Below are 12,520 nucleotides of genomic sequence, written 5' to 3'. Positions count from 1 at the left end.
TGTTGCACCCAGAGAGAATGAAAAGTAAATAAAATGATTGCCAGGGAGGGGTTTGGAGCCAGGCGTAAGCGAGCATATGCTGTTACCAAGTCTATCTTAGAGACATAAACCTGCATACTAGGTGTGGCACAGTGATGCTTTATCGGGACAAAGGTTGCGGGGGTGATGATTTTCTATTTGCAACATGTCTGTAAGCTTCTTTCTTCTCTGCTGTCACCATGCACCCTCCATCTCCGTGCCTTTTCCAGCACAGTGCTGCTCTTTTCCCAGCTCACGTGCTGGCGAGTCAGCCAGCCTACCCCAGGCCTGGGCATGGCACCTTCTGGTTGCGCTCCTGGTAGCCTGACTGCAGGTTTGAGACAGCTTCTGCTGCCCCAGGGCTTCTGACCGCCCATTACGCTGTCGCACACCTGGAGGACTTTCACCTGGGCCATTGCAGTGGAGGTTGGAGCCCAGAACAGCTGCGTGAGAATTGCTTTAACTATTCCTCTTGGGTTTTCTGAGGCTCAGCCTCCTCCTTTGCACAGGGTGACAGACTCTGAGAGCTGTCCTTCGCCTTGGGGACTGGGGAGCAGCCCCAGGCTGTTGGAGGAGAAGATTGAGGGTAGGGAAGGCGAAGGAGAAAGCATTGGTTGGGTGAAAAGTGCTGCACGTCCTACCCAAGGTGCTGTCGGGCAGCTGACTGTCTCAGGACAAAGTGTGGGAGGTGTCCCTGTGTCACCCACGCCCCGAGCAGGCTGCGGTGGGATGGGGGTTGCCTTCTGGTTTTGTAGCCGGTCAGCAAACGCTGTCTGGAAGGTGACGACGTCTTGCTCTGTCAGCGATGTTCAGCTAGCAAACCTGGGGAGCAGCTGACTTCTGTCTTTGCTTTCTGGACATCTTCATTACCCGGGGCACGCAGCGGGAACCCGAGGTATGTTTGCACTGCAAACAGCATCCTTCTCCCTGTAAATGATGTTACGCCCGTGCGGCCTGGATGGCTCCTCCTTTAATTCCCTCTGGGCAGGAGGCTGCTGCTCAAGGCCGGTCTCTGCAGAGCTTCAATGTTTATGAAACAAAATGTTGATTTTTTTTTTAATTTTTCTGTTGTTCATGGGAACGGCTTGCTGTCATAGCCTGGATGAGGTAGAGCGAGAGCATCGATTCAGGGACTGCTGCTGTTGCTTCCCCGTCATCTCTCTGGCAGAGCATTGAGTAGTGAAGCCACCAGATGAAATCTGGGGGGCAGGATGGGCTATTTATAGTCCTCTTTATTTGCTGACCTGCTGTCACTGCATGTGGCAATGAGGAGTACGGTGACAAAATTTTCCAGACCTTGTTTCTCGTAATTTCTCCAGCTGTTTCTCACCCTTCACTCTTTTCCTGCTTCCAGCAAGCTGTGCATCAAACAGCTTTCCTTAAGGGAAAATCCCTCTGAATGCACTGGCGTCGCTCTGCCCAAGAGTGCCGTCTCTAGTATCGCTGTGCTCTTTCCTGGTGCATCCCTGTCTTCAGAGGGTAGGTGAGAAATCTTTAAACTCTTAGGAGAAGAGGCTCAAGCCAAATTTGAATCTAGGTGCCAAATCTTCACATCTTTTTGGGTGTAAATCTGCACAGGGGATTTTTGTGCTGATTCATTCTAGTCCAAGGTGCTGCCTAGTGCAGAGGTGATGGAGAGCCCAGCTTCCCTGCTGGTCCCATCATCACCCCTGAGCTGGCTGCTGCTGAGACAGGGATTGGCAGCAAAAACCCTTCCAGAGAATGGGGATTTTGTCCTGCATGAGGCTGGACACTCACAAGACAGTGAAACTGGTGCTCATCCTTCTGTACAGCCACTCTTTCTCCCCGAGAGGCTGATATTGGGATGGTGGATGGGCAGGATGGGTTTTGGGTGGGTTTCAGATCTCTTGCTGCTGACTGACTGGTTTAAGGCAGACGAGAATACCAGTCAGGGAGATCATTTCCCAAAACACCATCCTGTATTTGTTTTTCAGAAAGAGTGGGATCTGCCTGGCATGTGCCAGTGCTCTGTTTTCCTCTTGTATCACCGAGGAGACAAGAGACTGTCCCGGCATGGAGCAGAAGCAATGCTTGCTGTTCCTCTAAAAGCCGGAGCCAGTATTTTGGTCCCACAATGGTTTCTTTGCCAATGTTTTCTTTGGCCACAGCCACCAGCTCCATGTGCTCTAGGTGAGGAGCCACTCCATGCTGTGATAGACTCTGTTAAATGAGCCTGTTATAAAAAAATCTTCTCTTATCCACCTGGTCCATCTCTTCCTCCCTGAAAACAGCCACAGTGGGAAGACCTGCTGTTACTACTGCCATTGTAGCTCTGCAGGAGCATTGATTCATAGAATATCTCAAGTTGGAAGGGACCCATAAGGATCATCATTCCTAGATCTCTTGGGGGTTGTGAGGCACAGAGCCTCTAATCCAGAAATGGAAACCAGCCTTAAATGATGAGCTGCAAAGCTAGAGACAAATACTCATTTGGGAGCACGTCGTTAAAGGCACTGAGTTCCCGGCTGGGAATGAAGCACCCACATTGCTGTAAAAGATGGACCTCGTTTGCCCTCGGGAACACTTGCAGATAGGCATGGTGACAGGCAGGCATGGTTCCAGTGTGTCCCTCCATGGGGCATCAGAAGGGTGAACAGAGTTACTGTGAGCACCTGCTGCAATTTGAAACAGGGAATGTAGTCTGAGTCACTGGGAATGTTTGAAAATGTTAAACCGAACACTTTTTAGTGACACATGTTGGTCAAACTATCAACTCAGTCCTGTCAGTAAGATGAGCTGTTGAACTGCTTTGCTGAATCATTTGCCAAATTGGTCCTCAAATGGTTTGTGTTTAGAAGCTGCTGGGGAGGTGATCGTGCCGTTGGTAAGTGCCACATCGGTTATAGCCTTGTTTCAGCAGGGCTGCTGCCCTTTTAGCGCGAGGTGCGGTTGGAGCCGTTGTTTCACAACCAGGGAATACCGGTGGCACAGCAGGAGCTGAAGCTTGTCATCGGCCTTTGCTGTGTATTGATTAAAAATGACCAAAGCTTCCTTCCCCAGAGCACCAGTCGCTGCTGCTTCGGTGCTCCTCAGGGATCAATGGGCTGTTCAGTTGTGAGTCTCTGCCTGGAGTTGCTCAGCGTGTCTTTCCACACTGCCCCGCGTGTGTGGGGGTGTCATGCCGGGCTCCGTGGGTGCCCCCGCACGGTGCTGGGCTCTGTCGGGGTTAGGGCACAGCAGGCTCCGGGCTCCATCCCTGCTCCTGCCTTACGGCGCTTGGAGAAAGCCTCGGGCATTGCTGCTTGCTTGTGCTGACCTGCAGCTGCGGGTGGGTGTCAGGGGAAATATTCCGGATTAGCACCTGGTGGAGCTGCAGAAGTTCTGGCTTTGGCCCTCTGGGTGGGGGAGGCACAGTCCGCAGCTGTGGGTGCTTTCAGGAGGGCACTGGTGGGTCTGCACTGGCTTGTTGCTGTCCGGATCTGCCCCTTTGTGTCTCAGGTTCACCTTTTTGCACAGTTTGTGTGTCTCTTCCTTTCCTGCTGTGCTTTTTACCTCCCTACAGGGCTTTCACCTGTGTCCTCTTCCATTTCTCCTTGCAGCCAGTTGCCAGCTGCCTGCGCTGCCGCTATACCAGCATCATCCCTAGGCAGCCCCATATGCTGACCTGCTCCATCCTGGTTTCGGAGCTGCTGGGTCAGACCCGTTACTGAGTTCACAGCACCAGTGCCCACCCGGGGGCCGCATCCTGCTGAGGAGCTGTTCGTGCAGGCTTCCCTCCCTCCCACTGCAGGTCCACAATCAAAGTTATGTTATTTTCCAGGTTCAGCCCTCCAGTACCTAAATTTTTCATCAAACCCCAACCATCAAAGGAGGAGGGAGCCTGGTCCAAGCGCTCGGTGTCTGCAGGGAGCAGCTGCAGGGATGGAGGTGTGGAGGAACCAGCCAAAGCCCTGGGAGCCGCAGGGGATCCTGCCCAAGAGCCAGCAGATGCAGATGACTCCCTGGAAGCAAAGGTAGATTTTCTTGTACACCTACCGCTTGCATTGCCTCCCCCAGCTTGCCACCAAAAAGCCATGCTTGTGCCAATCCCCCTTTTTGCTGCCCTGCTGTCATGTGCCCTGAGGGCGGGCTGGGCAGCAGGGCCAGTGGCTGGACACGGGGCTTCTGGGGAGGGAGAAATCAGATAGTTTTGCTTGGAGAAGCCCACTCAGATCCTACGGACCTATGCTGAGTTTGGGTTTTTTTGGCTTGTTTTTACACTGTAAAATGAGGCTTTTATCTGCACCATGATGTGAAGGCCTCCAGTTTCCTTCCTGTATCAAGCTGTGCCAAGTACTGTGATCTCCATGTACCACCTTCTCAACCCCAGCTGGAGCTGCCTGTTTTTATGTCTCTGCCTTCACCCAAGACCTGCAGTATTGCAGAGATGGCCACAGAGCTGTCTTTGATAAAATGAGACTTTGCAAAGTCATTGTCTCTTCCTCCTGGCATGGAAAATGGCCTTTGGTCTGCTGACCTTCCTGGTGAACCTCGGTGCTTTGGAGCTTGATGTCCGTGCTAGTGGGAACTGGTGCCTTGTTCTGCATTGTGTGGGACAGAGGCTGCTCCTGGGGCAAAAAAAAGGATGCAGGAAAGCATGGGAAGTTCTGAAAGCACTGGCGTTGGCGTTAAGTTCAAGGAGAGGGATTGCATCTGCTCACATCCAAATACCGGTCATTTTAACACTATAACGGCACATTTTTTCTGAATCAGGAGAAATGATACCCTGTAGACGTAAAGAATAGTGTGGCTGAATGTTTTCGGATAGAAGGGTGGAATCATCTTTATTTCCTGCTTTGTTGCCATGTATGCAGAAATAAACCAAAGAAATTCAAGTAGATATGGCTAAGTAGGATCCAAAAGTGCTTCAAAGGATATGTCTGGATTGCAGCTCATCTTCCTGCAGCAGAGTGGTCTCACCCAGACCAGCCAGCTGCTCACTGCAGCCCACGGTGCTTGTTTTCCAGCTCCTGCCATCCACTGCTGCGGAGCTGGAAGGTGCTGTGGAGACTCAGAGCCTGGTGGGGATCAACAAACTGATGCAGCTTGTGGAGGCAGAGCCCGTCATCTTGGGAATGGAGGAGGTAAGTGGGAATCCATCTTGTGCCACGTTTCCAGTGTGGCAAGCAGTTATGTAGCTCCCCCCCCTCCCACTGGTGGCCCTCGATGCTGCTCGCAGAGTGGCCTCACGTCCCTCCAAGCCCATCGCACAGCGCTGCTGAAGCAACTGGTCACTGGAGAGGCCACGCAGGACATGTCGTAGGGTTGACCTGTGCAGCAGCTGTGGAGGGCATTATTCATCTCTTTGCTAATCAAGGGGTCAACAGGAAATTTCTGCAGTAGCTTTTGCTGTAGCATCTTGAGAGAGCGCAGCATGCAAATCGGAGAGAGCGAAAAGCATCAGGAGTCAGATGAGCTGGGCTGGAGTCCTCCCCCCCAGCTCTAAGGGCTTTCACCTCCGAATACTGTGTTTCTCTTAAGGCAGTAAAAGGTGCTTTTAAAGGCAAGTTCTGCAGTGAAGAGAATTTCTTGCTGCCAGGAGACAGCCCAAATTACTTTAATATGTAGTGTATTAATTAATGCGTTAGTGAGTATGGGAGAAGATTTTTCCTGTGGCCCCTCCACTGGTAAGTGGAATGGATACAGGATGAGATTAGGGTGATTTTGCCTGTGTTTGAGGAAGAGCCCCCTCCAGCCACGTCTGTACTTCACTCCAAGCCGTGGCTGCTCTTCTGCATCAATTTCCATGCTCGACATCTTGATCTCTCCTCGCCTACCTCCAGGTTTTCGATGTCCTGCCGCTCTACGGTGTGCTGCAGCCAGGCGAGAGCCAGCGGGTCATGTTCACCTTCTTTGGCCACACAAATATCGTCGCCCGTGTCATGGCGCTGTGCAGGGTGGAGGGAGGCCCGACCTACGAGATCACGCTGAGTGGGGAGGCTTCGCTCATCAACTACCTCCTAGACGTCACGGAGATCGATTGCGGGCTGCAGGTACCGCACGCTTCTCTTGGCAGAGGTCCTTGTCGTGAAACCATCACCGGCGGGTTGCCACCCACCTAGGGCTAGGGCTCTCTCCCCTTCCCAACTACTTTGTTGGCTCTATGGCTTGAAAGTACAACCTTGGAGTGGTATATCCTGCATTCAAGCTGTTTTTAATGGCCATCTCCACCCCTCTCCAGCCGGGAATTCCTCCTTCTCAAGGTAACTAACACCGCCTCCTGGGGCAGGCAGGGTCCCAGTGGTGATCTCCAGAGGGACGTGCCCCAAGACATCCATCTGCTGATCCACTCCTAAAGCCTGAGGTCCAAGGAGGTGCTCTCTTTTGATGTTCTTGATTAATCAGCAAAATAAACCAGGGAGGAAGTTAACTTGGGCTTCCCAGTCACTGTAGCTGGAAAGAATGTCCTAGAATAATCCCCACTTCTTTTTGGTTAAAAACCCCACAGATATTTCCAGCTGTTGCCCTGTCTCCCATTTTGCTGTCACTGCAGGTGCTTTTTCTTCTGCAATGTCTTGATGCCACCTCCTTTGTTCCAGCTGGGTGTGAGATGACACCATGAGGTGCAGAGAGCTTGTCTCCTCCTTGGTTTCCTTATGACTGATCTCTGTGGTTGGCACTGCCCCTCTGCATGCCGCCATCAGTATCTGTTCCTGTGTAGGGCTAAGGGGTGCCCTGTGGTGGTGGCTTCCCCAGGTTAACCTGGGAGACTTAAGTGCCCGTACCTCCTCTGCCTCTGCTTTTCTCCTGTGTTGAGTTCATTTGCTCGCATCCCAATGAAAGCAGAAGGAGGTTCCCAGTATCAGGCCTGTGCCTTCAGCTTCCCACTCCTCTGTCCTCTCTTCAGCTGTTTAACAAAGTCACCGAAGCAGAGGTCACCCTGCAGAACAGCGGGAAGATGGGATTCACCTACGTGGTGCTAAGGCCCAGCGCGGGCACCGCAGACAGCCCTCTGCCCGGCGTGCCCCTGGTCCTGCCCAGCACGGTGAGTATGGAGGTGGCGTGAGTGATTGACCCTGGCTCTGGGTCAGGCTGCCCAGGAGGGGGTTGTAGGGGAAAAAAACAAAATTAAAAAAAAAGAAAACAACCCACAAAAGCAGACAGGGGAGACAGGGCTGTAAGCAGCTGCTGCTGGGGGGCAGGGAGGGTCAAGCAAGCGTGGTCCTAATCGACGCCTTCACGGCCTTTGCCGGCGGGTGACCCTGCTGTCACACAGCAGCCACCGGCCGGAGGCACCAGCGCTTCGGGGGCTCTGGGGACCCCAACTGCTGAGTGCTCCGGCTGTGCGGGCACTGGGGCTGGACTGTGCCAGCTCTCCTGAGAGTCACCTTTCCCAGGGTGTGTGGTTGGACAGGGCTTACTCCTTGTCCCTGCCTGTAGCCCACCCTGCCAGCCCCCTGCCAGCACTGAGCGGGACTTAAATGCTCTCACTTGGGCATGAAGCTGCTTTGCCAGAAATTGTAGCAGCCCCTGTACCGGTCCCCCACTCCCCCAGCTTTGCTGCTCCGCAGCAGCTTTGTGGGGCAGTGAGGGGGCCAGGCAGGAGCAGGGCTGGAACAGTGAGGAGAGGAGTGTGCAGCATCCCACCATCCCAACTTCTCAGTCCTGTGTGGCTGTCTTTGGGCTGGAGCAGCATTCCTGTCTAGTCCCTTTTTGTAGTGGGAAGAGGAAGCCAAAGGTGTTCACATTTCCTCATGCCTGTCTCCTACAAGGGGTGACACACTGATGCCCTCTTGCTGCGAGCTTCCAAAGACCCAGCTCTGCTCGGACCCGCGCAGTCAGTTGCTGTGACAGCCCCATTGGCGCTGGCAGCTTGGCAGGGCTGGCTTTCGCTGCAGCTGTGTTCTGCGCTGCACCAGGGGCTCAGGGGACCAAGTGGCAGGATCTGTCCCACTCAGCAGCTTCTCCCTGCAGCATGAAGGGGAGTGAGGAGCCGAGGGTCCAGCCCAGTGTGCAGAGGGCGAGCCGAGGAAAGCTGTGGCTGTGTCCCTCACCCAGGGCTCTGTTGCTGTCTGCTTGCATTTGCTCTCAGCCTGGCTGGCGGGAGCCTAGCCTGGGGCTCGGGCAGCCTTTCTGGAAGCCCGGAGAGGAGGTGCCCTTCCTGGCAACACCTTTCCTAGATCTCGTCCTAGTCTCTGCTCCTGCCTTTCCAGAGATGCATGTTTGCAGATCACCATGAGCCTGGGTAGGCTCACACACCCCCGGTGTAACTGCACAGGCAGGAGGTGTTTGGCTGGGATCATTATAAGGGGTCAGGCCCTTCAACACCAGCCTGGGAACCGCTGATGTGCTGTGGCAGGAGCTGCTGGCCATGCTGAGAGTGTGGGCACTTCACTTATTTTGCATAGTGGCTGGTAAAAGAGCTTTTATTTCTTCAGTCTGGCTCTTGCTAGCAGAGGGTAAACACCGCTAGGGGCAGAGCTGTGCTCATGCTGAGCAAGGGGTGGTCTGTGGGTCTGTCCTGGGGGAATGCATCCCTATGAGCCCTCTGAAGGACCTGGTGTAGGAGACTTCAGCTTCTGGGTACAAGAAAGCTAGAAGGCAATGTTGTCTGATACTTTCTTATATATGAGAACCTGCCTTCTCTTCTCAGCATATCTGTCGTCTGAGCCATCCCTCCACCAAACCCTCTTTGGTTCATTCCCTCCCTCTTCTCCCACACCCTGCAGGGTTACGTTGGACCTGGCCAGGAGCAAGTCCTGAAAGTCTATTACCTGCCAGGAGTGCCTGGAGCCTTCTGCAGGACTTTCCAGATCCAAGTGGGTCACCTAGAACCAGAAGAAATCTCCCTGAAAGGAGAGGGGAGCTTTCCCAGGATCTACTTGGACCTGCCCAGGAACATCAAAGGTGAGCACGGCCTGTCTGCTCCCCAGGAGGGTCCCCTGTTTCTCCCCCATGTCAGATGCCCGTAGGGCAGCTCACACCTGCCTCCACCGAGCCTGGAGGTTTCAGGGCTGTCAGACCAACACTCAACCCCCTGGTTGCTTCCTGAGGCTCTGGCAGATGAGCCTGCGTGGGCTTTGCCCCATGAACCATCCTGCAGAGCTTGCCAGCATGTGTCGGAGTCCTGGGAAGGTGGTGGCTGGACAGAAATGCTCGGGAAAGCTGAGCACAGGCTGGCAGGGATTTTGGCAGGATTGGATTTGCGTCACATTGCAGGGGATGAGATGCTCCTATGTGGGGAGGAAGATGGGTGGGAATGAACATCAGGGTTGATAGAGGAAACGCAGCATCTACTTTCCATACATTGCTTGAGGAGGGTGTTTCTGGGAGAGGCCAGAATCGGGGAAGTGGGGCTTCCCAGCTTAAATGGGAATGGCGCTGTGCCACGCTTCTATTTGTGGATGTTTTCTTCCTTCAGGAAATGAAAAATATGAGAAGGTCCTCAAGGAGGTGATAGAAAAGATGGAAGACAGCCAGAGAGAGGAAGCAGTTGTTCTGGGGGAGGCTGTGGCCACGGAGCCACCCCCAGATCCCTTGGACGCCGTGGTGAGAATGGCTGCTGCCCCGTTTGACGCGTGCCACCCTCCCCCGGTGTCATTTGGTCCCCTGCTGCCCGCAGCAGGCTTCCCGGTGCCCTGCTGGCACTTGGGACCTCCCTGCCCAACCTGCCCATGATCCTGCATCAGCTCAGCATTGCCCCCGGGGCTGCCCCAGGGAGAGATCCTGAAGACCCTGCTCAAGTGATTGAATTTATGGTACTTTGGGATGGAGATGTAGGTCATCACTGGGGTATTTGCTGCTCACAACCCAAGCCCTGCCAGGTTTGCAGAGCTTAATAGCAGCAGCCTGACTGTGCCCTGGGACTGTGCTGCCAGGGCTGACCTCTAAGAGACAGCAGCGTTATTGTGGCTCCCTTTACAAGAGAGCTTTTGTCCAAGCTGCTCTGGCACTGGCTGGGGGCAGGCAAAGACTTGGAGCTCTGGAAGGTTCCTGGCTTGTCTGTCTGTTTGTCTGGCCAGATCAGCTTTTGTAACAGTGACTGGGCAGGCGAAGATACTGGAGTTCATTGCCCTTGAGATGAGGCCCTGGCTAAGAGAGCAGGAGGTGTCACAGACACTGAGCAGCGAGACAGAAGGACCCCATCACCCCTCTCAACACAAGCAGGGGGGAGCCTTGGGAAGGACCGTTGCTAACCAGCCTCTGCCTTTCCTTCCCTCAGCTGGACCCTCGGCTGCAGATGCAGATGGAGCAGATGCTGATGGAGGAACATGCCCTGGAGCAGCAGAAAGCTCTCACCTCTGGTCCCCCAGAGGTCACTGCCTTTGACCAGCACGCTCGTCGGAGGCTTCTCAAGTTAGTAGGGCCTCCTGTACCCTATCTCCAGGTGCCCCAAGGGTAACACCCAGCAGTGCACCCCTGCTCCTGAGAGGTCCTTGTGTCTGCAGAGCTGGGGATAGTGGGGACTTCAGAAAGGGCCTGATCCTGGTAGCTTTGACATGCTCCCTGTGAGCAGCTGAGTGTCCTCACTTCCACAGAGCCACCCTGAGCTTTGGAGGTACTCAGCTCCCCACAGGTGCTGGGTCCTGCTCTTAGGGCTGAGGGGGTCCAGTGCAGAGCATCAAGCCCTTCAGAGAGCACCAACACCATCCCTGCTGACCAGCTCTGAAAGAGGCAACTCAAAGCTGGCATCTTTGTTCCAGCTAACAGACCACACTGAGCAAAAAGAGTAGGGAACACCCTTGACAAACCCTAAATCAGGTGGCTTGGATGCTGGTGGGACTGCAGGGCTTGCCTTGGTAACTTCCCTCTGCTCCTTCATGAGGAGGCACGGGCATGGTAGGCTCCAGTTCAGGAAGATGCTCTGCAAAACAGATCAGGTATGTGCTTTCCCAAGTGTGATTGCTCTGGAAAAGGACCCTCCCGTGAATCTTGTAGGTGATGATTACTGCATTTGTTGGTGCTGCTTTAGGGACAGATCTGGTTGCAGAGCAGTGAAGATTTCCTGTGCAGGCGAGTCTTATGACAAGGTCCTGAAGCCGTTTCAGGCTGGGGCTGTACACCAGGCTTAGCAGTTTCATTGAGACCAGTGGAGGTCCACTGGACTTATCTACTTTCTGCTTTCTGTAGCAGAGGAGCTGTGACCAGTATTCATTTTAAACTACTTTTATTTTAAGGTCCCACTGGTAGCTGATAAAACCTAGGTCCTATGCTCCTCGTGACTTACCAAAGTCTTATTACCAGGTGGTCAGACCTTGGGTTTCATGGGCTTGAGTTGAGTTTTTACAGCAGTGAATCCAGAAATACTCACTTTGTTTGCATCTTCCATGCTCCTGGAAATGTAGCCAGGCTGTGGTTTAAGGACTGTCCTTACTCCTCCTTTCAGAGCTGAGCTGCCCGAGTACCTCCTGGACTTTGGGTACGTGATTCTCGGTAACACCCCCACGCACGTCATGAGGATCACCAACACCGGGCAGTTCCCTGTGTCCTTCCGCGCTGATAGACGGGTCCTGCATGACACAGGTAACCAGTGCTGGAGAGACTTCACGTGGGCTTGAAGGAGCTGTCTCTGACAGATTAGCTTAAGCCACTGGACATGGGGAGTTTTTTTGAGTGCTTGTATGTATAACTTTTTCCTCCTTGGGACCCTCTGCCTGGTGCTTTAGAGCCTGAGTTCTCCTGGCCAGCAGTGCTCAGAGACCCGGCCTGCCCATGCCTGCCCTAACACATCCCTGCAGGGGCTGGATGGGCTGATCACCTTGGTCACCTCTCAGCATCTTCTGCTCTTGGCTACCATGAGCATCACCTGATGGGCACTCCATGGGCTTGTGTTGCAAACAGATGGACGCTTTGTGGTTTGGAAGTGCTTTGTTTAAAGTTCATAATGCCATTAGCACTTCTGTTCAGCCTCTATAGAGAAGACAGCCTGTGAGGCCCTCTGTTGTATCAAAACAGGCTTTCGAAACAGGCCTTGACGTAAGGCTGCAGTACCAGCAAACGGTGACTCGCTGTGTCTGAAGGGTGATCAGGTGCCTCCTCTAAATTGTTTTTCAGGGAGTGCCATGGCATGGGGGAATCTTAGTTGGAAATTCTCCTTTGGAGAGGTCTGTGCATCCTTCCCTGGGATGCCTAGTGAAGGAATGGTTGGAGCTCCTCAACTGAGATGTTTCCTTTTTACCCTGTGGGTCTTGGATTCTGGCTGTGAAAGCCCTTTCTCCTTGTGTGGTGACAAGGGAGAAGGAGTGGCAGTCTTCTCCACAGGTACAAAGGGGTCCTTTGCAGAGCTGCCAGCCAGGACATATGGCTCCAACGTGCTTGTGACACGTTCATGTCGATTGTGTATCTCAGCTGCTTTATTTTCATCTGTTCAAGGTTTCAGTGTGGATCTGGACCACGTGAAGCACCTGCTCTGCTGCGAGACCAAGGTGTTTGAAGTGCGCTTCGACCCACAGAGCGCCAACCTGCCCCTGGGAGAGGTGGACGTGCTCCTGCCCATCAAGGTACCTACGGTGTGCTTCCTCACCCCGCTGTGCCCGTGCACCTCTCGGGGCAGGTGGAGAGT

At 53.8% G+C, this 12,520-nt stretch overlaps 1 protein-coding gene across 1 annotated transcript in view; it reads left to right on the top strand.

Annotated features, from left to right (window-relative positions):
- The window catches only part of LOC141951429 (hydrocephalus-inducing protein homolog), a 123,917-nt gene that overhangs the window by 87,410 nt on the left and 23,987 nt on the right, over window positions 1-12,520 (top strand). The window contains exons 27-36 of the mRNA XM_074887648.1: window positions 3,800-3,827; window positions 3,861-3,992; window positions 4,986-5,102; window positions 5,802-6,011; window positions 6,866-7,003; window positions 8,688-8,865; window positions 9,380-9,507; window positions 10,181-10,314; window positions 11,345-11,481; window positions 12,331-12,458. Of these exons, the coding sequence (XP_074743749.1) occupies window positions 3,800-3,827; window positions 3,861-3,992; window positions 4,986-5,102; window positions 5,802-6,011; window positions 6,866-7,003; window positions 8,688-8,865; window positions 9,380-9,507; window positions 10,181-10,314; window positions 11,345-11,481; window positions 12,331-12,458 (1,330 nt within the window). The remainder of the gene's footprint in view (window positions 1-3,799; window positions 3,828-3,860; window positions 3,993-4,985; window positions 5,103-5,801; window positions 6,012-6,865; window positions 7,004-8,687; window positions 8,866-9,379; window positions 9,508-10,180; window positions 10,315-11,344; window positions 11,482-12,330; window positions 12,459-12,520) is intronic.

This window comes from Strix uralensis, chromosome 17 (assembly GCF_047716275.1).
Source record: "Strix uralensis isolate ZFMK-TIS-50842 chromosome 17, bStrUra1, whole genome shotgun sequence".
Lineage (NCBI taxonomy): Eukaryota > Metazoa > Chordata > Aves > Strigiformes > Strigidae > Strix > Strix uralensis.
Note: the sequence above shows the minus strand (reverse complement) of the source record. Positions and strands in the feature narration are given on the sequence as shown.